Here is a 23,871-nt window from a genome sequence, read left to right as displayed (position 1 = left end):
TAATAAAAATTCTCTGGAATTTGACACAACATTGTAAAATGAATATAACTCAATAAAAAAAAATGTTTAAAAAAAATTCTCTCAGCCAACGTCTTGCTTCAGGTCTTTAACAGCTTATTCCAGGCCCACTGCAGTGGTGACCCACTCATCACTCCAACTTGTGTCTTCTTCCTCCAACTCATCCTATGCATTACATTACTCTTCTGGGAATTAAACACTGCTCTGATTACAGTATGCCCTTGTTCAAGACCCTTTAATGGCTCCCACCACTTAAAAACTCCTTGACCTGACCTTCAATAGTTTTAACAACATTTTGCCAATCTGGCTGCTTTTCCAATTGCTCATCTTTCCAAATCCTTTGTTCTCTTTGCTCCAGCTGTCAGCCCTGTATGCTGATGACTTCCAATTTCTGTCTCTAGTTCTAACTAGTATATCATTTTAAGCCATTAAAAATTTTTGTATTGATTTCTTTATCTTACAAAAGTAATACATGTTCAATGGGGAAAATTGAAACAATACAGAAGCAGTTAAATAGAAAATGAGTTTCTACTCTCCTCTGTCCTCTGGCTTCCTCAGGTTGGTTAAGAATGACATGGCCTTTCCAGATTGTTCAGTATCTCTCCTATCTACCCGTTAAATTGTTACATCATAGCAAACAGATTAAGACACATGCTTCTTGACTTAAGAGTTTATAATACAAATCAGAAAATGTTAAATTCAGAAAAATACAGATCTTTATGTTTGTATTGCTCTTACATTTTCAAAGCTTTTTTCTTAATATTGTCTCTTTTGTCTCTGACAATCCCAAGAGATAAAAGCACCACCTTGTTATTATTGTTATTATTATTAAGAATTTTAAAGAGCAGTTTTAGGTTCACAGCAAGACTGAGGGGAAGGTATACAGATGTCCCATATACCCCCTGATCCCTCATATGCACAGCCAGCCTCTTGCTTTATCAACATCCCCACCAGCGTGGTACAGGCTTACCTCTTTTATTGTGCTTCACTTAATTATGCTTTGCAGATATTGCATTTTTTACAAATTGGTTTGTGGCAACCTTGCATCAAGCGAATCTATTGGAACCATTTTTCCAACAGCATTTGACCACTTCACGTCTCTGTCATATTTTGGTAATTCTCACAATATTTCAAACATTTTCATTTTTATTATATTTATTATGGTGATCTGTGATCAGTGATCTTTGATGCTATTATTGTAATTGTTTTGGGGCACCACAAACTACACCCATATAAGACGATGAACTTAATCTATAAACGTTCTGTGTCTTCTGACTGTTCCACAGACTGGCCATTCCCCTGTCTCTCTCTCTCCTCTACCTATTCCTTGAGATACAAAAATTCTGAAATTACACTGATTAATAATCCTACAATGGCCTGTACGTATTTCAGTAAAAGGAAGAGTCACACGTCTCTCAGTTTAAATGAAAAGCTAGAAAGATTAAGCTTAGTGAGGAAGGCACTGTTGAGATAGGCTAAAAGATAGGCCTCTTGCCTCAAAGAGTTCGCCAAGTTGTGAATGCAAAGGAAAAGTTCTTGAAGGAAATTAAAAGTGCTACTCCAGTGAACACAGGAACGATAAGAATGTGAAACAGCATTACTGATGATATGAGGTAGTTTTACTGGTCTGGATAGAAAATTAAACCAACCACAACATTCCCTTAAGCCAAAGCCTGATCCAGAGCAAGGCCCTAACACTCTATTCAATTCAGTGAAGGCTGAGAGAGGTGAGGAAGCAGCAGAAGAAATGTTTGAAGCTAGCAGAGGTTGGATCATAAGGTTTAAGGAAAGAAGCCATCTCCAGAACATAAAAGTGCAAAGTGAAGCGGCAAATGCTGGTGTAGAGCCTGCAGCAAGTCATCCAGAAGACCCAGCTAAGATAATTAATGAAGGGGGCTACACTAAACAACAGATTTTCCATGTAGATAAAACAACCTTATATTGGAAGTAGATGCCAACTAGGACTTTCATAGCTAGTGAGGAGAAGTCAATGCTTGGCTTTAAAGCTTCATAGGACAAGCTGACTCTCTTGTTAGGGGCTAATGCAGTTGGTGACTCTAAGTTGAAGCCAGTGCTCATTCACCATTCTAAAAATCCTGGGGCCCTTAAGACTTATGTTAAACCTACTCTACCTGTGATCTATAAATGGAACAAGAAAGCCTGGATGCCAGCACATTTGTTGACAACATAGTTTACTGAATATTTTAAGCCCACTGTTAAGATCTACTACTCAGAAAAAAAGATTTTTTTCAAAATTCTACTGCTCACTGACAGTGCACCTGATCACCCAAGAGCTCTAACGGAGATGCAGAACAAAATTTTAGTGTTGTTTTCATGCCTGCTTACACAACATTCATTCTGCTAGTCCATAGATCAAGGAGTAATTTTGACTTTCAAGTCTCATTATTTAAGAAATACAGTTTGTGAGGCTACAGCTGCCATAGAGAGTGATTCCTCTGATGGACCTGGGCAGAATAAACTGAAAACTTTCTGGAAAGGATTCACCATTTAAAACGCCATTAAGAATATTTGTGATTCATGGGAAGAGGTCAAAGTATCAACATTAACAGGAGTTTGGAAGAAGTTGATTCCAACCTTCATGGACAACTCTGAGGGGTTAAAGACTTCAGTGGAGAAAGTAACTGCAGATGTGGTGAAAATAGCAAGAGAAATAGAATTACAAGTGGGACTTGAAGATGTGACTGAATTGCTGCAATCTCATGATAAAGCTTTAACAGATGAGGAGTTGCTTCTTATGGATGAGCAAAGAAAGTGGTTTCTTGAGATGGAATCTATTCCTGGTGAAGATGCTTTGAAGATTGCTGATACGGCAACAAAGGACTTAGAATATTACATGAACTTAGTTGATAAAGCAGCAGTAGGGTTTGAGAAGATTGACTCCAATTTTGAATGAAGTTATACAGTGGGTAAAATGCTATCAAACAGCATTGCATGCTACAGAGAAACTGTGAAAGGAAGAGTCCATTAATGCAGCAAATTTCATTGTTGTCTTATTTTAAGAAACTTCCACAGTCATCCCAACCTTCAGCGACCACCACCCTGATCAGTCAGTAGTCATCAACACCAAGGCAAGATCCTCCAACAGCAAAAAAGATTGACTCGCTGAAGGCTCAGATGGTGGCTACCATTTTTTAGCAATAAAGTATTTTTAAATTAAGATATGCACATTTTTTAGACATGCTATTGCACACTTAATAGACTACAGCATAATGTAATATAACTCTAATATGCACTGGGAAACCAAAAAGTTTGTGTAACTCACTTTATTGTGATATTTGCTTTATTACAGTGGTTTGAAACTGAACCCACAATATCTCCGAGGTATGTCTGTACATTTGTTACAACTGACGAATCTACTTTGACACATCGTAATCACCCAAAGTCCATAGTTTACAGTACAGTTCATTCTTGGTGTTGTACATTATTTGGGCTTGAACAAATGTAAAATGACATGTATCTATCCCTATGGTATCAGACAGAGTATCTTCACTGCCCCCAAAATCCAGCATCTACTATTCCAATTTGATAGAGAAAACAGCTGACACCCTGTAAAGCCAAGTAGCTTCCCTGAAGTCCCTTAGCCAGGGCTTGGTCCCAAGTTTCCTGACCCCTTTACCACAAAAAATCCATACTGAAAACCACAACACAATGAGCAGCGACACTAATGGGAGGAAGGTCAGAAGCAAAAGAGAACCACTCAGAAGGCTGACCATGGCTTTACCTTGGGGAACGTGAAAATAATTTTGTCCCCGTGCTTCTCTTTTATGGTGAAGGTGAGACTGCAGGAGATCTCTAATCAGGAGATAAGAGACAGGAATGCATCTGATCAATGTGGATGGCTTTCTGTTCCCAAAGAAATGCCCTTCCTCCCAGAATCCTCAGGGTTCTGCAGAACTTGAGAAGGAAGTGAAAAGAACTGGTATCATACAGAGTATTTTCACTGCCCGAAAAGTGTGACCAAAGCTGGAGGTGCCTAGCAGAGACAAGCTTGGCCAGACGAGTGGCATACAGGTATCTGGCAGTATTTCCATAGCCAATTCATCTCACTAATTTGTTGGTGTGTGCACTTGATTGAGAAATATGGGAGTTATGAGGCAAGAGCTATATCTCCTGGGTAGGCATGATATAGTAGGAAAGAAAATGATTTTTGACATTTGTTTCCTAAAACGGAGGAAAAATAATTAGAGAAAAACTAATATTGGTTTGTCATAACAAATTCAAATACATAGAAGAATGTGAAAGTTCTCCAGTAAGTCAGAACTGTTACCAGTTTATTGTGTATTTTTAGACTTTCAAAATGTATAATTATACATATAAATTTAAACATAGATGAATCAGATTATCTATATTTCAAATGCATGTGAAAAAATGTTAATTTTTATGTTTTATGCATTTTACCAAAAATACATATATCTTGAACATCTTTCCATGCCAATCCATATTAGATCTTACTGTCTCCTTTTAAAAGGCTGCTTGCATATGTGCTGTGGGATGGATGTATCATGATTTATTTAATCAGTCCCCACTGATGGGAGATTTATATTGTTCGCTTTCTTTTTTTCTATTATAATGCTGCAACTATTATAACTACTGTAATGTTATAATAGTATATATATTTATTTATAACAATTATAATATCTTGGGGAGAAAGTCATAAATTTGTCTGACCATTTTTTCATATATTCCTAGAAGTAGAACTGCTGAGGGGGTCAGCGGGCATGCATACATTATGCTACCAGTTTTCCTTCCAGAGAGGAATGTGACAGTGTATATTCTCACCAAAGGGGTGTGGGGGATACTCAGGTTTTGAAGTCAGAAGATCCAGATTACATGATTCTAAGGCCAGCTGACTGCATGACCTCTGGCAAGTTACCTTTCTTAATATCCCTTTCCTTTCTAGGGCCAGTGTTAGAAATCAATGAAATAATGTTTGTAAAATGCTTTGCAGCGTGCCTGACACATAGAGCAAATGGTAGTTCCTTTTTGTTTTATAGTACTCTCTCCTCATTTACTTTGTTTCCATCCAGTCTAAATTATTTTTCATCACTCCCAATTTCCTGAGCCACCAAAAGGAGCTTCGGATACTGACTTACTTGAGCTTTTCTAATCAACAGCAAGAGATATTGCTCGCTTACTGAGTCTGCATTTCTCAGGAAAGCACTGAAGCCAATTTCCTGAGCTCTATCTTTAGTGACTAAATCACAAAGAGACAAACTCTCTGCCTCTCAATGAACTTTCCTACGATCTTAATCAGGCTGTACTTACTCCCCAGAACTCTGCCCATCAGGCCATTTCAACAGCCGGCCCTTTAGCGCTTTAAAACAGGACACAGCATTAGGCCCTGGAGGCTACAAAGGGCCCATGGAAAACATGGGAGACAGACCCTAAGACACATGCACCCCAGGACACTGGGGAGTCCAGCTTGAATTCTCTTCCCTGTGGCCTTCCACAATCCAAATGTAGAGGGGCTGGAACTGGATTACGGCTTCTTGGGGCCTTAAATTCCAAAAGTATTGATTTGGGGTTGAAATTAACCAGGTCCCAATGACAGAAGGTGCCCAGTGACAACTCTCCAAACTGCCAAAAGGGGGCAGTGTAGTTTTATGGTTAAGAGCATTGGCTTACCCATAACAGCATATGGTTAAGGGCTTTGACTCCACATACCTGGGCTTAAAGTAGACCTTTGCCACTTATTAGCTGTGTTACCTTGGGTCTCACTTGCCTTCTCTGAAGATTAAGGGTATACTTTCCTCATATTGCTGAAGGGGTGAAATGAAATGTCTGTTGGGTGGCAGACACATAGTACTCATAAAAAGCAGAATACACATCTGTAGAGTATATGATTGAATATGATAATCAGATATGACATGGGGTTACCAAGTAAAGGAGACAGAAAGATTGAATCCATTTGGTTCATTCATTTGTTCACTCATTCATTCATCCACTCATCCATTTAAGAGATATCTAATGAATGTTTACTATGTATAAGGAAACTTGCCAGGCACAGGAGACATACGGGAAGTAAAAATAGATATGGTCTCTGCCTTCATGAAACTTGGTCTTCAGAAGGACCCATGTGAACAGAATAATCAAACAAACATATGCAAGATTATAAATGTAAAAAGTGCAGTAAGGGCAAGGCTACTGACCAAGTCTAGAGTTCAGGCGAGGCCCCTCTGGGATGAAATGATAGCTGAGCTAAGATCTGAAGGATGTGTAAGAATAACAAAAAGAAAAAAAAAGGTAGAAGGTGCAAGGAAGGCATTTCAAGCAGAAGGAACAACATGAACAAAGGTCCTCAAGCAGAAGAGAGTCTGGGACATCAGAGAAATGGAGCAAAAGCCAGTAAGGTTGGATGCAGTGACGGGGGTTAACATGGTATGAGATCAGCTGGAGAGGAAGGCAGGAGCCAGACCACATAAGTCCTTGCAGGCCATGTTAAGGATTTGAGTCTTTATAGTAAGAACAATGGGAAGCTGTTGAGATGTAAGGAGCTGTAGTGGGCACCCCTGCTACCTGGCAATGCTCTCCTCTGATACTGCCGTTCATGAGGATGAAAAGGATAGAGCTTCACACAGCTCCTGCTGCAGTCATCCAGGAGAGGGGAACAGAGATGTAATCTGCAACAGGTCTCTTCCCAAGACAGAATGAGTGCCTTTAGAGCCTCATTGCCCAAGAAAGAACTGGACCTAAGGAGAAATGGAGCATCCAGGGCTAGGAGACTCTGATCAGAAATTCCATACTGGGTAGATGGGCTGTCACTACAAAACTAACGTCTTCCGGCTGCTGCATAGCCAGCTTCCACCTCTCAGACTTCCTGCACTGTCATATCAGATGCTCCATGGCACTAGAAATGATGACTAAGGGACTCATAACTATTAGGCAGGGTGATGGAGGTGCAACACTCCTGTGGGCAGGGAGGGGCCTGGGGTGGGTTCAGGTTTGCAGGAAGCAGCTCTCAACCTCTGTGTGTCCCCCTGGTTAGCTGGCTCACAGTACCCGTGGTGCTTGCACTGTGTTTGTTCGGGGCACATGTGCACTTGGAAGTGCACAGTGTCTACAGTCTCTCCTGTGAGGAGAGGCAACAGCAGTGAAGATCCTGGGCAGCGTAGGAAGGCTGAAGTCCCAGAAGGTGGTGGCTATGTTCTAGCCTTCATAGGTTTTTGAACTTGGTTGGAAAGAGAAAAAGTCCTGAGAATGCTGGAGCTGCCCGCCCAACCCCTCCTCCTGCCTCTCCCGGCCCAGGGCCCAGCTAAACAGGAAACCAGGCTTGGGTCCCTTCCAGGGCCCAGACTGGGCCAGGAAGCTCAGGGAACAAGTGAGAAAGACCCTCTTCAGCATAGAAGAAGGCTGCTCAGAAATCCCTGGGAAGGTAAAATAAACTCAGCCCCAGCTGAGCTCTCTCCCAGAGGAGGAAAGGACTGGAGCTGCCTCCGCTCTCCAGCGTGGGGCAGTGTGACCCTCACAGGACTGACAGAGATCAGACCTAGGAGCTTCATGAGGAGAGACAGTGCTGTCTCAGTGAGAACGGACTCCAAGCAAGGACCTTCCCCTCAGAACCCAGGTCCACAGTGAAGAGGGGTGGGTACATGTGGTCTAAATACATCGAGGGCCATCTTATGTTGATAAGGAAGGAAATGATGGTTTAAGATAAGGGCAGTGGTAGAAAAAGTAGACCTAAAAAAGAAAGGGCTAGGGAGATCTGCGATATCTCTGGGGATAAAACTGACAGGGGTTCTCTGTTGTTCAAATGTAAAGGAAAATCCTGATGAAATAATGGACTGAGGTGATGACCATCAGAGGCTGCTTAAAAACATGAGGTGAAAGGCTGAAGAGAAACCTTTGTGATGGAGAGATCAGGTTAACTACACCACTAATCAATCTGAGCAACACAAAAAGTAGGACAGCCTTGTGTCCTGTGCTTCCTGATACAACACAATATAAAGTACAGGGCACCACCTCGAAAGTATCCTTCACAAAAAAGTTGAATTGGAATCTGATCAGACCCTGAGATCTAATTACCAGTATGCAGAAATACAGGAGACAAAGGACTATAGATGAAATAATTATTCAAAGTAATCCAGTGGGTGGCTATAGGTGAAACAAGATTAGCCCTAGGTTGATAACTGTTTTAAGTTGGGTGGCTCATCTTACCTTTTTCTCTATTTTGTATGTGTTTGAAATTTTCTGTGGAAAAATACTATAAAATTTTGAAAAAGTTCTGCAGACTGGAAACTGCCTCCTCTAGCCCACTGACCTGTGGGAAGAGTAGTTGCAATGTGGACTTTTTCAAATGTTTCTTGAGCCCTGAGGGTTGGCCTTTGGGAGCTGAAACAGCAACAGGACATCCTCCATGAGCATCAGTAGTGGGGCTCTCCAAGAAGGCTCACTCCACCAGCAGGACCCTTCAACAGCCATGGCTGGGAGGGGCAGGGGCTGGGCCTCATCCAGCCCAAGCCCACTCACTGGAACCCCTTCTGGGAATCAACAGGAGCACTGAGCACTTCCATTTCTAGCCTTGCCTAATCAGGGCCCTGTCAAGGAGGCCAAGGACTCTTCCCATTTGGTGATGAGAATAAACCGTCTTCTCACCCTCTCCTGTAAAACCTTCCTTGGGAAGCAGTGGCAAAAAAAAAATGGAAACCACCAACCCCTTAATTAGCATCAGCCTTTAGATCAGAAGTGATACAGTAATTTGCAGCTCATTTTCATGTACATGATCTTATTTATTTTATAAATAGCCTGAAAGATTAGGAGCCTGGCCAAAGGTCATAACAAAATAGAACATAACGTTCTAGCCAGAGCTAGAATGTACCCAGCTGACTTCCTACCAGGGCTGTGCACAGCTCCTGCCCTAAGTCCCATGCCCCTCACTAGCTCTCCCTGATCTCTGCACCACTGCCCCCCACCCCACCAAGGATACTCAGACTAATTCCTCTCATGGAAGTTCCTGAAGACTACCTGGCCACTGTAGTTCAGCCCCTGGCAAATGAAGGATCTAAAACATGAAGTTCCATCAGCAAATTGATATGGAGGCTGACAGATGATCAAACTTTGATTGCTGATTGGTTCCCTTTGCTGTCAGTGTTTTCTATCTTGAATATCACCCCACCCCAGTCCCAACTTGGTCTCTCTCCCCGACTCCATGTAATTTTCCTTTCTCCCCCCAAAACTACTTACTAGCCATCACTACCTCCTCACATCATTATCCTCACTTAGCCTTTCTCCAAGCTTATGATCTCTGAGTCAGCTGGGAGCAGAGAGGACTTTCCGGAAGCTAAAATCCACCTTTAGGATCTGCAGGAGGCCCAGTGGAGGCCCCTCTCACCAGGTCCTGCAATCTGCATGCCAATGTGACTGCTGGCCTTCCCACCAGTGGCAGGCCTGCCCCTACACAGAATAGCTTGCAGCATTTGGTTTCTGTGGTAAGGAGAACGTAAACCTCACACCTGACACATAAAGAACAACATTCAGGCTGGCACCCTTCCCTCCCTCCAAGAGCTCCAGATATATATATACCTTATATATATATATATATATATATATATAAGGTATATATATATATATATACACCTTATCTCCAGGAGGATGTGTGCGAGTCATACAATGGTGGAAGACTCAGGTAGAAGTTCCTCATCAGCAGAGCTAGGTTTTTTGCTCACTATTTACACATCACAACTTTATTAAGAGCTTTTCCAGCCTCACGACAAAGTTGGATTGGCTCTCTCATGTTCTCCTACGTCTTTCACTCCTGAAAACTGACCTCATGTTGCAAAGGCAGAGAATGGAGAAAGGCCAATTTGTAAGGGATTCAGACTACCAACAGCTGGAATCAAGAAGCAAATCATTCCTTGTCAGAGCATTCCAGCTCCTTCTTAACCTGCGGTCCGAGCTCAAACATCGCTTTCTCATAGGATCCTTGCCTGACATCTCCAATCTAATGTGGGAAGCTTTATTATTCTCTCTCATGCTACCTCATTCTTGTCTTTTCTATCACTTGTAATAGTTTATTGTTGTAATTTTGTTTGTACATTTTATTTGTTTAGTATCTGAGTCTCCCACTGGGTTGCCAGTTCATAAAGGCGGGGATCATGTTTGCTTTATTTATCATATAACTCCTTGTGTCTGGTACAGTGTCTTGCATATAGCAGATGCTCAAAAGATATTTTTGAATAATAAATGAATGCTCCAATCCACGAATCCCCCTGAATCTCCCACAATTCTACACAGGTACCTTCTGCTCTACTGACTAAGTCCCACCTAATCATCCCCCTCTGGGTCTCTCTCCTGCTCCTCTCCTTAGAATCACCCCCCAATCTCCTCTCCATTCTTACTCATTTTTAAAGGAAGCAGATGTAGTCTTCTGTAGTTCTGTTTCATGGGAGCAAGTTTCTTCTTTGCCAGACTGTGAGCTCTGGGGGCAAAAGCTATCTGCCACGGAGTTAAAAGGGGAGTTGTGGTGATGAAACTCACAATTCAACACATCAAAGTGGACACTCCAAATCAGGATAGCATATGTATCAAGTTATATGCTAGAGATTACAGAGGCTTTTGAGATTGGTTGAGAGCTCACTAGAATAGTCAGGTAAGGCTTCCTGGAGAAGGAGAGTTTACATGGACCTTTAAAGAATGGGTAGGAGTGGAACAGGAAGAGAAGGAGAGGAGAGAGAATTTTTAAGAGGAGACGAGGCCTCAAGGTGCCAATGGATGAGAAGAAATATAGAGCCTGGCTGGACCTGCTAGCAAGAAAGCTGGCATGAATGGTAGAAAGTATGGCCAGCTGGGAGGGCAACAGCCTAGTGCAGATGCCTCAAAAGCTAGTGGCGAAATTTATGTTGATGCAGAAGAACTTAACTAAGTCCCAGGTTGTGAAGGAGATATCATGGGCCTGGGAGTCAGGATACCTGGGTTCCAGTCTAGGCCACACCAACCTCCCACTGGACAATGGCCAAGCCTATTTATCTTTCTGGGATTCTGCTTGTATCTGTAAAACAGGCACAAATTATTTACCCAGACGGTTGCACAATGTGGGGTACAGGTACTTCGGAAACATCTACCTTAAGTAAAGAGTTTATAAGGATAAGACAACTGCATCCATGAACTTCACACAAAGAAAATGTATCAGGGCCACAGGACAGGTAGAAGGGAGAGTTCACACCTTACTGAAAAAAAGGAAAGGATGCATGAAGACGGCGGCATTTTTGTGATTGCCCTTGAAGGATAGCCAAGATTAGCAAACACACGTTAACAGAAAGTAAGGAAAGTGCTGCTCACATTTAGTTCCATGGTGGATTTTTTGGGACATATTTATATTGCACACACTGACTAGAGACATCTTTATTGCTAAAATGTCATTCCCAATTCCTGCTTTCCAAAGAGTGTGGCATTTTGCAAAGAGCAATGTGTCTTCTAGGTGCCTGGTCCCTTGTACAGTTTAAGAATTGCTACCGTAGAGAACGAGAGGTAATGGAGTCCACAGGTAGAGGCACGTCCACCTCCCACCCAGTGGCCCTGGTTCCTCCCTGAGAAGCCACAGGTAATATGCAATCTAACCATCTTTCCTTTCTTAACTCCAGTCCTTTAGGCATTTGAAAACCTTAAAATGCTATTTCTGAGACTGTTTGTTTGTTTACAAAAAGCCTCAGTTCTTCCAACTATTCTCACATGACATGTTTTTGACTCCTTTCATCATCCCAGTCCCTCTTTCTTTTGAATAATGACATCAGCATAGAATGCAGGACTTCAGATGGCACCCACCAGTGCAGAATAGGACTACTGCCTCCTAGGACCTGAACTCCAAACTTCTATTAAAGCAGTCCGAGAGCACATTAGCTTGTCCAGTGGCTATGTCACATAGAAGACATCCATTAAGCTCTGTCCACATAAGCACTAGCTCTCTTTGGAGGTCCACCCTAGTCTACCCGATCACAAAGCTGCCCCTAGATTCCTACTTGAATTCCACATTGCTGAATTCAGCTAGCTATCTTTCTGAGAATAAGAGTCACATTACACACATGTGGTATAGTTTCTGCTAAGTATGAAACTGCCACCTCACTAGCCCCAGTGGATTCTTAGCTGTATTAGCAGCCAGCCTAGCCCAAGATGTCATTCCAGGCCTTGCCTTGATTTTACACTGCTAAGGAAAAGGGCTACCCTATTTCAGATGTGTCCTGAGTTCAATATTACAGTAGCTACAGCTATTTAGTGATCATGAAACCTCAATTAACAATAATAAAAGTATAATATCAGTATTATGGTTAGTGGCAGCCCCATCTGTGCTGGTCAGATCACATGGAGATGTCTGTGTCTAGTTCCATGGGTGAGAAACTCAAAAGCATCCACTAGAGCAGCCAGGATGACTAGGGTTTTGGAAACCAGTCTCCGGGGAAATGGTAGAAGGAAAAATAGGGCCTGTTTAGCTTGGGGGGAAAAAGTGCTAAGACTGGGTAGGGCCTTTTCTCTCCAGTAACTGCTGGCTTAAGGGTCTCCTCTCTTAGCCTACTCGTTCTTTCGCCCCTTTGGTGGCCAACAACTTATGAGATATTTATGAGATCTCTTTCTGAATCTCTTTTCTTCACTTCTCAGCAGAGTCAAGGTTAATTCCTCTTACCTGGCCTATTCCAAGGATTTTTAACTTTATATCAAGTCAATACTTCAAAAACCCATGCTGATCGGGGCAGGAAAGATCAGTTTTCTCCATTCATTTCTTAAAGAGCCATATCTTAAGACTCCAATCCTCAGTAAAACAGACTGCTGAGCTGGCTAACATCTCCAAGAGACTTCTTTTCCTGTGTTCTTTGCCTAGGATAGCTATGATGATTCAGGGCTGCCTGTATGGCAAGCAGAACACTAGAAGTGATGTTTCCCCTGCTCAAGACTATGGCAGACATGGAAACTCAACCACTTCACTGTTTCTCATTGACCCAGGACTCAGCCTCAGAATCCACCTTAACACAAGATCCAGGCAGCTGCTACTGATCAATGGGCATTGGCTTATAAGGAGTGAACAGAACAGAGGCATGCAGCAGCCACTCCAGGATTAAAAGTAAAATACTAAATAGGTCAACTGTACAGTACATGAATTATATCTCAATGAAGTTGTCCAAAAAAAAAAAAAAAGTTAATGGTGAAAATGCTGGTTTTACCAAAGCAGCATTTAGCAGAGAGACTAGGGAAGTAAATATCTCGGGGGAAAAAAAACTAGGTACTTAATAGTTGCTTCTGCACCTGACTAGAGTTCACTAAGAACTTCCTACTGATGGCAACAAGTTCAGATTCTGACACAAAGCAGCAATGTCCCATTAGAAACTAGCACGGGGCAAAATGGTATGGGTTATAAAAAGGCTCAAAGAGCTGGGAAGAATATAAATCTAGACTGGATCAGAAGAGAGACTAATTTCTAAGAGTTTCCCAAAGAGTACTCCATGAAACACATTGGTTCTGTAAGATGTGAATAGATGTAACATAAAAAAAGATTCCATAGTTACATAAGCTGGGGAAACACCGGGTTAAACAAAGCTGGAAAGGTTTCTTTACTATAGGGCTTCTCAGAGTCTCTAAAATGCTAGTAAACATTGTGTGTGATAGGATAGAGTGTGTAGGGTTTCCCAGAGGAATTTGTATATAGATCCTTTTTTCCCCCCCATAAAGTATCTCAAAGGACCAATATTCCTAAGAATATAATGTAGGAAATGCTAGTCTGAGCCATGCTTGACTGAGGGCTTCACTAATTCCTTTAGAAGGATAAAATTGGGAATTAACATGGGAACTATAAATCTTTTATTGCTTGTATATAATTATGTTTAGTTAACTACATAGTAAAATATATATGGTTCTCACTCCAGTTTGGGTGCAGTTAATTCAACAAATCTTAGTTAAAGTACCCCTTCAGGTATTGTTCTAAATAGATGGATGGTGTGGACTCTGGTTATGACAGCCAAGAGTCTGGTGATGAAAACAGGCAAAACTGCCTGGGTGTGGCTTCTTGTCATACTTAATACTTCTTAGGGCTGGAATGGCCATTCAGAGAACATTTTTTATGGCCATTAGTCCCTTCTTACTTGTGCACACACTCACATACATCATTATCATCACAGAAACTTAAAATTGACCGGCAAGAAACACAACCATCCAATACTCAATCTGACATCCCTGAACAACAACAACAACAAAAGCAAGTACATATTTGCTTAAATTGGCTCCTAAGAATGTAAAGTCAAGGGTGGGGGACTCCCACTAGCCCCCACCTAATTCCCCAGGCCAGACCCTCTGGGCCTCCTTCCTAGACAACTTCCCCTTTCCAGAGTCCCTCCCTAGAGCCCAGGAGTTCACTTGGCTGCCCCACAGTGAAGCCTAAGGTTCATGTGCCAATTTCTGAACCTCCAGCTCAGAGCCAGATCCAGAGCTGGCCCCAGTTCTGCCTCCTTCCTTCCTTCCTTCCTTTCTCCCGCCCAGATGGCCAGATTCCCACAACAGTCTCCTTAGGAAACAATGACTTGAGAGCTGCTGAGCCACGCCTCTTGTTTCCTTTAATCAGCACCTTTGGGTATCTGCCCTGAGTCTGATTCTCCCCTTCCTGCCCGCTCTGGGGCTCCCCGCACCAGTTCTCCCAGGGTCTGATGGAAGGCATGAAGCAGCTAAGCCATGAAGCTGAGTTTCCTATGTCTCCTTTCCAGACACAAGGCTCCATCTGCCCTTTCCAAGTGGGTGGAGGGTCCTGAGGTTAATCAAATTCAAGTGAAGGCGGCTCTGTTTTTCATTTCTGTTCACTCCGGGCTATAGTCAATCAAGGGCAGCTGGCAGCTGGGGGCTGGAAATGACTCAGCCTGATTCCCAACTAGCATGGAGTCAGGTAGCCTCCTGGTACCATGTGCCCTCAGAGGCTACACTTGGGGCTTTTGAGAAGCCAAGTCACCTCTGATCTCAATCCAGAAGTCTGCTCCCTTAGCACACTTTGCCTGGAAGTTAGCAGCCTGGGCGCTGCTTCTACACCAAGGGCAGCATTCCAGGCTGGTCTCAGAGAAGGGAGGTATGTGTTCTTTTCCATTCTGACTCTTGCAAGTGAAGCAATAACTCACACATCCATTCTAGAAGAAATCAGTGAAAGGGCTCAGCTCAACCAATCAATCAGAAAACTAGGTTTGACCAGAATGATGGTAAATGGCAAGGCCAGAAACTGCAACATAAAACAGTCTCTCAGCCAACAACTGATTTTAGTTTTCCTTTATTAAAGAGCTTCTGGGAAAAAAAAAACCTACCATGGCTCTTCACTGCCACCAATTCACTTGCATACATCAAAGAAGGTTGCAAGGAAAAAATATTCACTGGCAAATGAGTGCATTTCTCAGTATCACTTTTGAGGCTGAAGGGCCAGTGTCACTCTGCTCTTTGGTTTTCAGGACTCCTGGGTCCCCTATAACCCCAAGAAAGTATACAGGCCCCTCGAATTTCTTGGGGGTGGTGATGGAGCCTCTTGCCATCCAGAGATCCATGCCAGAAACCTGGGAGTCATCTTTGAATCTCTACCTCTCCCACCCACCTCCAAACAGGTACCCCATTCTGCCTATTTCACTTTATTAGCATCTGCATATAAGTCCCCTCCTCTTGTTCTGCTTTAGTTTAGGCCTTCATCATCCCTTGCCTGGATTATTACTGTACTCACTTTCATATCAGTTTTCCACCTCCAATCTCACCTTTTCCAATCTCTCAACCATTACTGGAGTGATGGTACTAAACTCAAATTTGATCACGTTATTCCCTTAACTAAAATCCTTCATTCATTTAAATGCACCCTTCCATTTCTTCCTCCATGCCCTATGCCTGAAACTCTTACCCTCACCTCCTCTTAGAGTTCTGCCAAGCTTCTAGTCCTCTTCTAAGAGCCAGTTCAAGCAATGTCTCCTCCTTGAAGCCTTCCCTGATAACTTGATGAGAGCCCTTCCTGTTTTCCTTTGGCCCTGCTGGACCTGGTTCTCACTTCCTACAGTGCTTATTTCCCTGAATACCTCAATCTGTCTTGACTGTGCATACCCATCCCTGGAGCAAAGGCTGTGTTATGGAGCCGAGCACAACATTTAGCAGAAAGTAGGTTCTTAGTGTTTGTTGATTGAGGAGATGAGCAGCAAGGGAGGATCTGAAGGCCTGAGCAGACATGATCCTCACTTTGCAATATGCAAAGAGAGAGAAGGCTGTGCCTCTTCCCCAAACCTGAAAAATACTACTAGATCATGAGCTACCTGGATCACTAGGAGAATCCGTGTTTAAAATGAAGAATCATCTTACTACAAGGAAGCAACTTAAGGCTCCCAGACCACAGAATACACGTAGGTCAGTTTTCCACAGTGGCTTCTTGGTAGCTTTACAATGTTCCCTCTGCACTTCCAGGAGCTGCTGTGGCCACTCACTCAAATAATGTCCTGACCATCCCCATCTCTGAGTGTCAGGAGGCAGGAGGAGTCTGAAACTCCTTTCCAAGCTCACGTGGTCAAAGGGTCAGAACGTCAGCATTCCTCATCTTCTCCCAAGGAAGGTGTCAGTCTTTCTCAGGAACGCCCTCCATTAATCTCTACTCTTTCTTAACATGTATCTAAAACCTTCCAGTAGCTGTTTGAGCCCATCCTTCTCCTGGCCACCCAGTGAAGAAATCTCACTTGTCTTTATCCTTAAAGTACCTAGAACTAAGCGCTCATGAGCTAAACAAATGAGTTAACAGATAATGTGGGTTTCAGGGAGGCCAGACTAGTGTTTCTCTCAAGCATACAGAGACCCTGTCTGGTGCCACGTGCTTTTTTTTTTTTTTTTTTTTTTTTTGTCTCTGAGAGCACAGGGATTTTGCCTGACCCAATTACGTGTTTATAAACTCTATTTGTTTTTCTGGGGGGGAGGCGTTATTGGGTTTTTGTTTTTGTTTTTTGGTTGGTTGGTTGGTTTGGGTTTTTTTTTCCCCCCCAGCAAATCTCTTCCTTTCCAATTGCAGCTGAAGAGAAGATACAGACTGTGAGGCTGTACCAACCAGTCCAGCAGACAGACAATAGGGCAAGAGAACCTATCCCTGCTGCTCACATAAACAATAGCCCAAATTCAACCTAGTTGCTCAACAGAGAGCCTTGGACAGCTGAGGTGTCCACAGTGAGGTGTGTGGCTTGGACATAGAACTGATATAAAAGGTATGTCTATTCCTGGCACTTTCTTTGGGAAAATCTGTGCTCAGAAACACTCTGGATTGTCTAGGAGATAGACACAGCAGGCGTGAAGCCCTGGGACTAGGTCTCTAAGAGGAGCTCTCATTCCTTTCATAAGGAGACAGGAAAAGACCCTGGGGAGCTCTCAGGGATAGGCCCAGGCCTGGGTCAGCTGCTGAGGTGCAGCCAAGCCAATTAAATAATTGGTGTGATGGGGAAAGAAGGGAGGCCCCTCCCTTCAGACAAACTCCCATCCCAGACAGGAGGCTCCATGCAGCTGTGGCAACAGCAGCAGCAACAATCTCTTTCTCTTCCTCCCACTAGCTGAGAACTAATGCTTAAATTAGCACCTTGGAAACACCCAGATCTGCTGGCAGCGCCTTCTCTCCCAGCTCCTGCCACTCCCCTAGGCCTCCTTTTCAAGTGCCAGTTTTCTTTCAAGTAAAAAAAAAAAAAAAAAAAAAAGGAAAAAAAAATTTTCTACCTAGAGTTCATCTTTTCAAGTAAGTAGTGCCTCTGTATTCTTTTCACCACTACGGGTTGGGAGGGTTATTTGATGATCAAACCCATGGCAGGTCACTATCAGTACAGCTAGGTCCCGAAAGGGGCAGTGATACTGACACCAGCATTGCCTTGTTTCCCTTAGGGCTTAAGGGGACAGCCTCCGCTCTGCAGTCAGAGGGGCGCACACTGAGGGAGTGAGCAAGAACAGTAACTTCTGCTGAACTGTGAGCTCCAGGAGGCAGGGCTGTATGTGTTGCTAACCACAGTGTCCCCAATACCTAGTGTTGCAACAGAGCAGGTGCACAATAAATAGCTGGTAAATGAATTTGCTGAATCAATGATATCAGGTTCCTATGATATTCTTTAGAAGACAGAGTGAGGAGCTATTGTTTAAACTTTAAGTATCTTGGGGTTTTTTGTTTTGTTTTGTTTTGTTTTGACTGGAGGTACTAGGGATCGAATTCAGGTGCATCCTAAGCATGCAGTGTACCATTGAGCTAAGTATGAAACTTAATAAGTGAGTGCTCCAATTTATGTATCCCTCTGAATCTCCCACACTTCTACACAGGTACCTTCTACTCTACTAAGTCCCACCTTAGTTCCTTCCTGTTTAAACTTTAAAGAGACAGTTTGTCTTTGTTTCATAAATGGGAAAACTGAGTCCAGAGAAGAGAGATTTCCTAGAGGGCTCAATAAATAAAGGCAAAAAGTGAAGTAGGTCACAGCTGAGTCTGAGACCCTAGTTTTTATGGTCTACCCAAACACCCTTAAAGAGCCACTCTGGCCTTCCCTTCTGCAGTACGCCATCTTGATTCTTTATGCCCCAAAATGAAGGCTCTTGGGGAAACTCCACACAAGATTCTGCTGGTCTCAATAATACAAAGAGCATTTAAGGAGTTTTGGGGATCCTCTAGACTTTAACCTGGGTACAGAGGTCAGAGATTTGCAGGGCAATGACTATGACCCCCAAATAGGGGGTGATTATATTGCTACTTCCATAAGGTTCTCTTTCGACCTCAGCAAAGTATCCTCTTGCAGAGAAGGGCTCCCTTAGCATTCAAAAAAAGGGTCTGAAGGCAGTCACAGCTTTTCTGACAAGTGACTCCTTGCCATAAGCACTTCTACTCTAGAGCCACAGAGATCAGAAGCAGCTCAGGAGTCTTCTAAGGCCACTACTCATTCAAACCATCATTGAAACTTCAGGCAATAACAGAGGCATCAAGGACAATTGACAGAGCCTGGTGACCCCTTCCTTCCCCTGCTCCCTGGACAGCTACTGCCTCCCTTCTTAGGAACCCCAGATGGGAGGCAAGAACCAACTCATTGCTTTCTTCTCCTGACTTGCTTGGATCTCCTCCTCTTTCATTTGCCCTCCTTTTTGATTCTTGATTAGATGCTTAGAACTGGAAGGGCAATCTAGTTTGACAAGCCAGGTTGGCTGGAAAGATAATTCAGAAAGTAAAGTTCTCTTAGCCCTGTCCAAAGTTCTTCTTCAAGTTCATGAGACAGACTCCTCACCAGGATTTTCTGGCCCTCAAATAATCCAATGATGGCATCAGACTAGAAAAAAAGTCCAGCAGCATCTCTCTCCCCAGTTTAACATTGGACACTTCTGTAGAGCTTCTCTGTTTGGGCTTCTAGAATTGTCTAAATAGTCACAAAAATGGGGAAAAGACCACTCATCTCCTGCTAGGTGCCCTCTAATGATTCTCTCTACCATCCTCAAAAAGGTGTGGCTTAGAGTAGGTCATGGGTCCCTGCCAAGGTCTGTCTCGACTGCTGTAATTGACAGATTACTTGCTCAGAAAGCCAAAAAGCACATCTGTCAGCCAGGGGCCTGGGGGTCCCAAGAGTGGAACCTGTTCCTCACCTCCACCTAACAGAGGGAAGAGGGTCAGGGAGCCCCATATCTTCAAACTCGGTGAACTCTGCTCAGCCTCAGCTGAAGTCAGAGAATAGAGCACCCACACCTTTAGGTTCCTGGCCTGCCTTGCCTCCTTCCAGCTCCGCCTTGGGCTCCAAGTGGGAAAGGAGAAGGAAAAGCAAAGCGGACAGAGCCGAGGCACTCCCTCCCTTCCCCCCTCCTCTATATCAGCTGGCCAGGCCTCGGCCTCTCTCGACCCGCGGAATGAACCAAGCCAGTCAGGTAGCCCCCGGGAGCGATGGCGGGCGGGTAAGGTCCCCCCTAGGCCGGCCTCCATACACCGCCCTCCCCCTTCCATCCCCTCCGCGCTGGCAGCGATGACATCATTCTTCCCTGACTCGGGACCGCGGACAGGCAGCAGGATCGGCGCCCAGCAAAGACTCCAAGCACGTAGGCCTAGGAGGCTGGGGGCTCTTCTGAATAGGTGGGCATAGGCGGCTCCACAGCGGCCCCGCCCCCTCTCCCGCCGGTTCCCAAGCTCTCTCATCTGCGCCCCGGATTCTCCATCTCGCCGCCGTGCTCTCTCCTTCCCGGCTCCAGCACCCCTCGCCTAGATTGACTGCTCTCTCCTCCGGAGAAGAACGGAATTCCGGGGTCCTACGTGGACCCCCTGCCCCCACCGGTCCTGTGCCCCGGCCCCACGTTCCCATCCATAGACAGTGAACTGGCTGGCCGGCAGGCCCCTCCTCCTCTACAAACCTATTCCCGTCCCTCAGACTGACTGCTCTCTGGCCCCCTCCCCCAGCTCTGAGCATCACAGGCCTCTATGGCTAAACGCCTCCCTACCTCTCATCCCAGCCCCTCGGGCCTGCCACCGTCGGTGCCCCATGACAGTTCCCTTCCTTTCTCCGCTATGGGCCCTCACTAGCGGTGTGCACCATTGTGCCCCTCTCGGTTCCATCCGACGGCGCTCCCCGTAGCACCCGTGGCCTGCCTCCGCTGACAGTGCTCTCCGCCCTTACAGGCCCTTTTGCTGTCACCCCACGTATTCTCCCACGGTTTTCTCGTCCTACAAGTCCCCCTCCCCCGGCGATGCGTTTTCATGTCTCTCTACCCCATACGAGGCGCTCCCTCCGCACAGTCCCCCAAGGTTTGAGTTCCTCCCTCCCCCTCAGGCAGCGCCCCCTCCCGGCCCTGGCCTGCCGCCGCCCGCCCCCTCACCAGCGGCTGCATCTCCGAGTGCGCGGTGGGCACCTGGAACCGGTCGATCTCCTCCATCATGGTGCCGGCAGGCGAGCGGGCCGGGGGCCGGGCGCGGCCAGGGACGCCGACGGGACCGCGCGGGGCGGCGGCCCCAGGAGCCGGGTGGATGGTGCAGACTAGGCCGCCCGGGTCGAGTAGGGCGGGCAGAAGGCCGGTAAGATGGAGAGGTGAGCGCCGGGCGGGAGGTTTGCAGGCGGGCTGAGGCCGGCGTGACTCCGTCGGCTTGCCTAGTGCTACAGCGACTGTGGCCCTGCCGAGCCGCAGGGCTTGCCTCGCCTCCTCCTCCGCCGCCGCCTCCTGTCAGCAGCTCAGCCACTGCGGTGACTCGGCAACTCCACTTCCGGGTCCGGGACACCGCCTGAATTTTGCATTATTCATGAGGAGGCGGTGTCTGAGCGCACAAGCACCTCCCACATGCGGGAGTTCCGAATGGCGCGGCCACTGAGCCAGTCTTGCCTGAGGGGGCGGAGCTTAGTGGAGCTGGTGGTTCCCCGCGCTCCCAGCCCTGCCTTTCCCTCGAGCCAGGAGGGGGCGTCAGAGGCGCCTGCGCCTTGGCTGCCGGTTGGTTGCTGGGTAACCGCGTCAGGGAGGAGCTGATTCCATTCTGCAAAGGCGCGGGGACCCACAGCGAAGGCTGTCCCCAAAGAACCCCTGAGACTGGAAATTGAAGTGAAAGAGAACCCGGACTTCCTGTGCATGATTGAGGGGACGGACAAACTTCATGTCCTCAGGCGAGGGAGCGTTTTGTAGACGCTCCAAATTTTGAGGTGCTTCCTACGTGTTGGAAGATGCCCCACAAACAGCCACCTCGTAGGCAGGTAACACACGCGCCGACCTACTCTATCCTGGTGACCCCTGACCTTCGCTGCCAGTGACCACTGATCATACCTCTCCTACTGAATCTTCATCTTCCTTTCCCTGTTGACCCCTAACCTCCTCTCTCCGTGTGACCCCTGGCCTGTGTTCCCAGTGACCTCTGACACTGCCCCTGACCCACTTCCTACTACTCTTTCACGTGTCCTCCCCTCACCATTTCATTCCCTTACTCCACAGACCCATCCTGACCAGCCCGTCCTCCTTTAGGAACCCCGCTCTCACCAATATGGTCCTCATTGCCCTCACATTCTTGTCCCAGAGAAATTATTTTTCCAGCCTTTTGTTGTGTGCCCAGTGCTGGGCTAGGTGGAGATGCAGGCCTTTGGGAGCTCACAGAGGGAGTAGGGAGAACTGTACCGGAGACACAGAACAGATTATATGCAGAAGTTTGGTTTAGATTTTCTCTGTTGGGAGACTTGTGAGGAGAGAGTTCCGGCAAAGAAGAAGAGGAAAGAGACCCCCTTTCCTGTCCCTTCATACACTGCGCACCCAAACTGGCCCCTCCAAACTGTCCTTGTTGCCACCTGGACAGATGCCATCCCTTCTCACAGGAAACCCCAGAGTCACCCCTCGTACCTAGCCAGGACAGAGTTCTGCTTTTCTCTCAGCTTCACCCTAGAGAGAGAGGTAAGGCCCAGCCTCCTGAGGAGCCTTCTCTGGTGAAGCCATTCAGTCCTTCAAGAATCACTTTTTCCAAACCCGTTTATGAATTATCACCTTGGGACTAATACGCAGTCCTTTCTGGCTTTGGGAGGCAGGACTTCTATTTATTTATTCTAAGTTTTCCTCACTCAGGCCTAGGTATTTTGAGGTTCAGAGAGCAAATCTGTGTCCATGCTGTTTGTGACTTTATGTATCTTGGTCTGGACTCCATATGAGCCTTTGTTCCTTTGTTTCTTTCACCCAGCCTTCCTTAGCAGATGGACCCATTATTCTTCGATCTCTGCAGCCATGGGGAGGCTATTATTCCAGCATGGCCTTGCCCTCTTTTTATGTTGGGGTTGAACTGTGTTTCAAAACTCATGCACTGTGCTTGGGCCTACTGACTCTTAATTTACATACTGACCCATCGCCACAATCAAGATATAGGACATTTCCTCTACCCCCAAAAGTTTATTTGTGGCTCATCTCAGTCAGTTCTCCCCAACCTCCCAGACCCAGGTGATTTGCTTTCTATCATTACAGATTAGATTTTTCTAACACTTGCAGTTTGAACAAGCTTGGGAATCAGTTTCCCCAGCCCATTAGGCTAGGTAAACTGAGACCAGAGTGAGGTGACAGCAGACAGGAAAAACAAACCTGGGTCACCGGCCTTGCACACATTAGCACTGCCCCTTGGAGGGAAGGGTTGTTTTGTAACAGTGTAATTATGTGTGTGTGGAGTGTGAGAAAAAGCTGAGTTGTACTAGGTTGTATTCATCATCCTCTTGTCTCAGCAAGGCCCAGGCTGGGTCAATGGTGAGCAGGGTGTGGGACAACCTAGAGAGCTTTGAGAAGTCCCTGTCCTCTGGGAACTCAGTCCAATAGAGTAGACAGAACCCAGGCATACAAAGATAAGGGAGGATAAGATTCCCTGGGGCTGAGAGCGAGAGAGAAATGCAGGTTGGAGCCGCAGCAAAGCTTCAGGGATGACTTGGATGCTCCCAGTGGAGGGGAAAGGTCAGGATTGGGTTTGTTAGGGGACAGAGAAGAGTTTAAACTCCATTGTTTATGTTGCTCCACTGACCAGACCTTTTATTGGCTCCCTCTTGCTCTCAGGATAAAGTCCCAAAAGTTCACCTTGCTTTGCATGGCCTACAAGGCCTTGCAAGGTCTAGCCTTTGCTACCCATCCTACTTCAGTTCTCATCATTGTTCTTTGAAGATTCCACAGTCCCAGCACACTGAACTGCCCTCACTTCCTGAAAAGTGACAGTGACACTGTCTGTCTCCTCTAGGCCTTTGAAATTGCTGTTTCCTATGCCTGCCTGGTACAGTCTTTTCGGTCTGCTGCCAACTGCTCCATGCCACCCTGCTCCAAATCTCTCCATCTCTCGTTCATAAGTCACATCTCAGTTTGCCCATCATATTCTCCTACAAGGGATTAAGTCCCCTTTCTGGAGGCAGGATAGGGTGATATCCCCACTAGACTATAAACTCTGGAGTG

General features: G+C 45.6%; 1 protein-coding gene and 1 pseudogene across 6 annotated transcripts in view; one reads left to right on the top strand and one right to left on the bottom strand.

The window, feature by feature from the left end:
- Positions 1–21,197, bottom strand: part of FAM219A (family with sequence similarity 219 member A) — a 49,452-nt gene extending 28,255 nt beyond the window's left edge. For 2 of the 6 annotated variants that reach the window (XM_032477553.1, XM_032477556.1), the window contains exon 1: positions 20,842–21,195. In XM_032477553.1, the coding sequence (XP_032333444.1) occupies positions 20,842–20,868 (27 nt within the window). In that variant the 5' untranslated portion in view covers positions 20,869–21,195. Of the gene's footprint in view, positions 1–20,808 lie in introns of all 6 variants that reach the window. The other 4 variants (XM_032477552.1, XM_032477555.1, XM_032477551.1 and 1 more) reach the window with 4 other exon arrangements.
- LOC116663342 lies at positions 1,197–20,421 on the top strand (annotated as a pseudogene).
- Positions 21,198–23,871: the final 2,674 nt, after the last annotated feature.

This window comes from Camelus ferus, chromosome 4 (assembly GCF_009834535.1).
Source record: "Camelus ferus isolate YT-003-E chromosome 4, BCGSAC_Cfer_1.0, whole genome shotgun sequence".
NCBI lineage: Eukaryota > Metazoa > Chordata > Mammalia > Artiodactyla > Camelidae > Camelus > Camelus ferus.
Note: the sequence above shows the minus strand (reverse complement) of the source record. Positions and strands in the feature narration are given on the sequence as shown.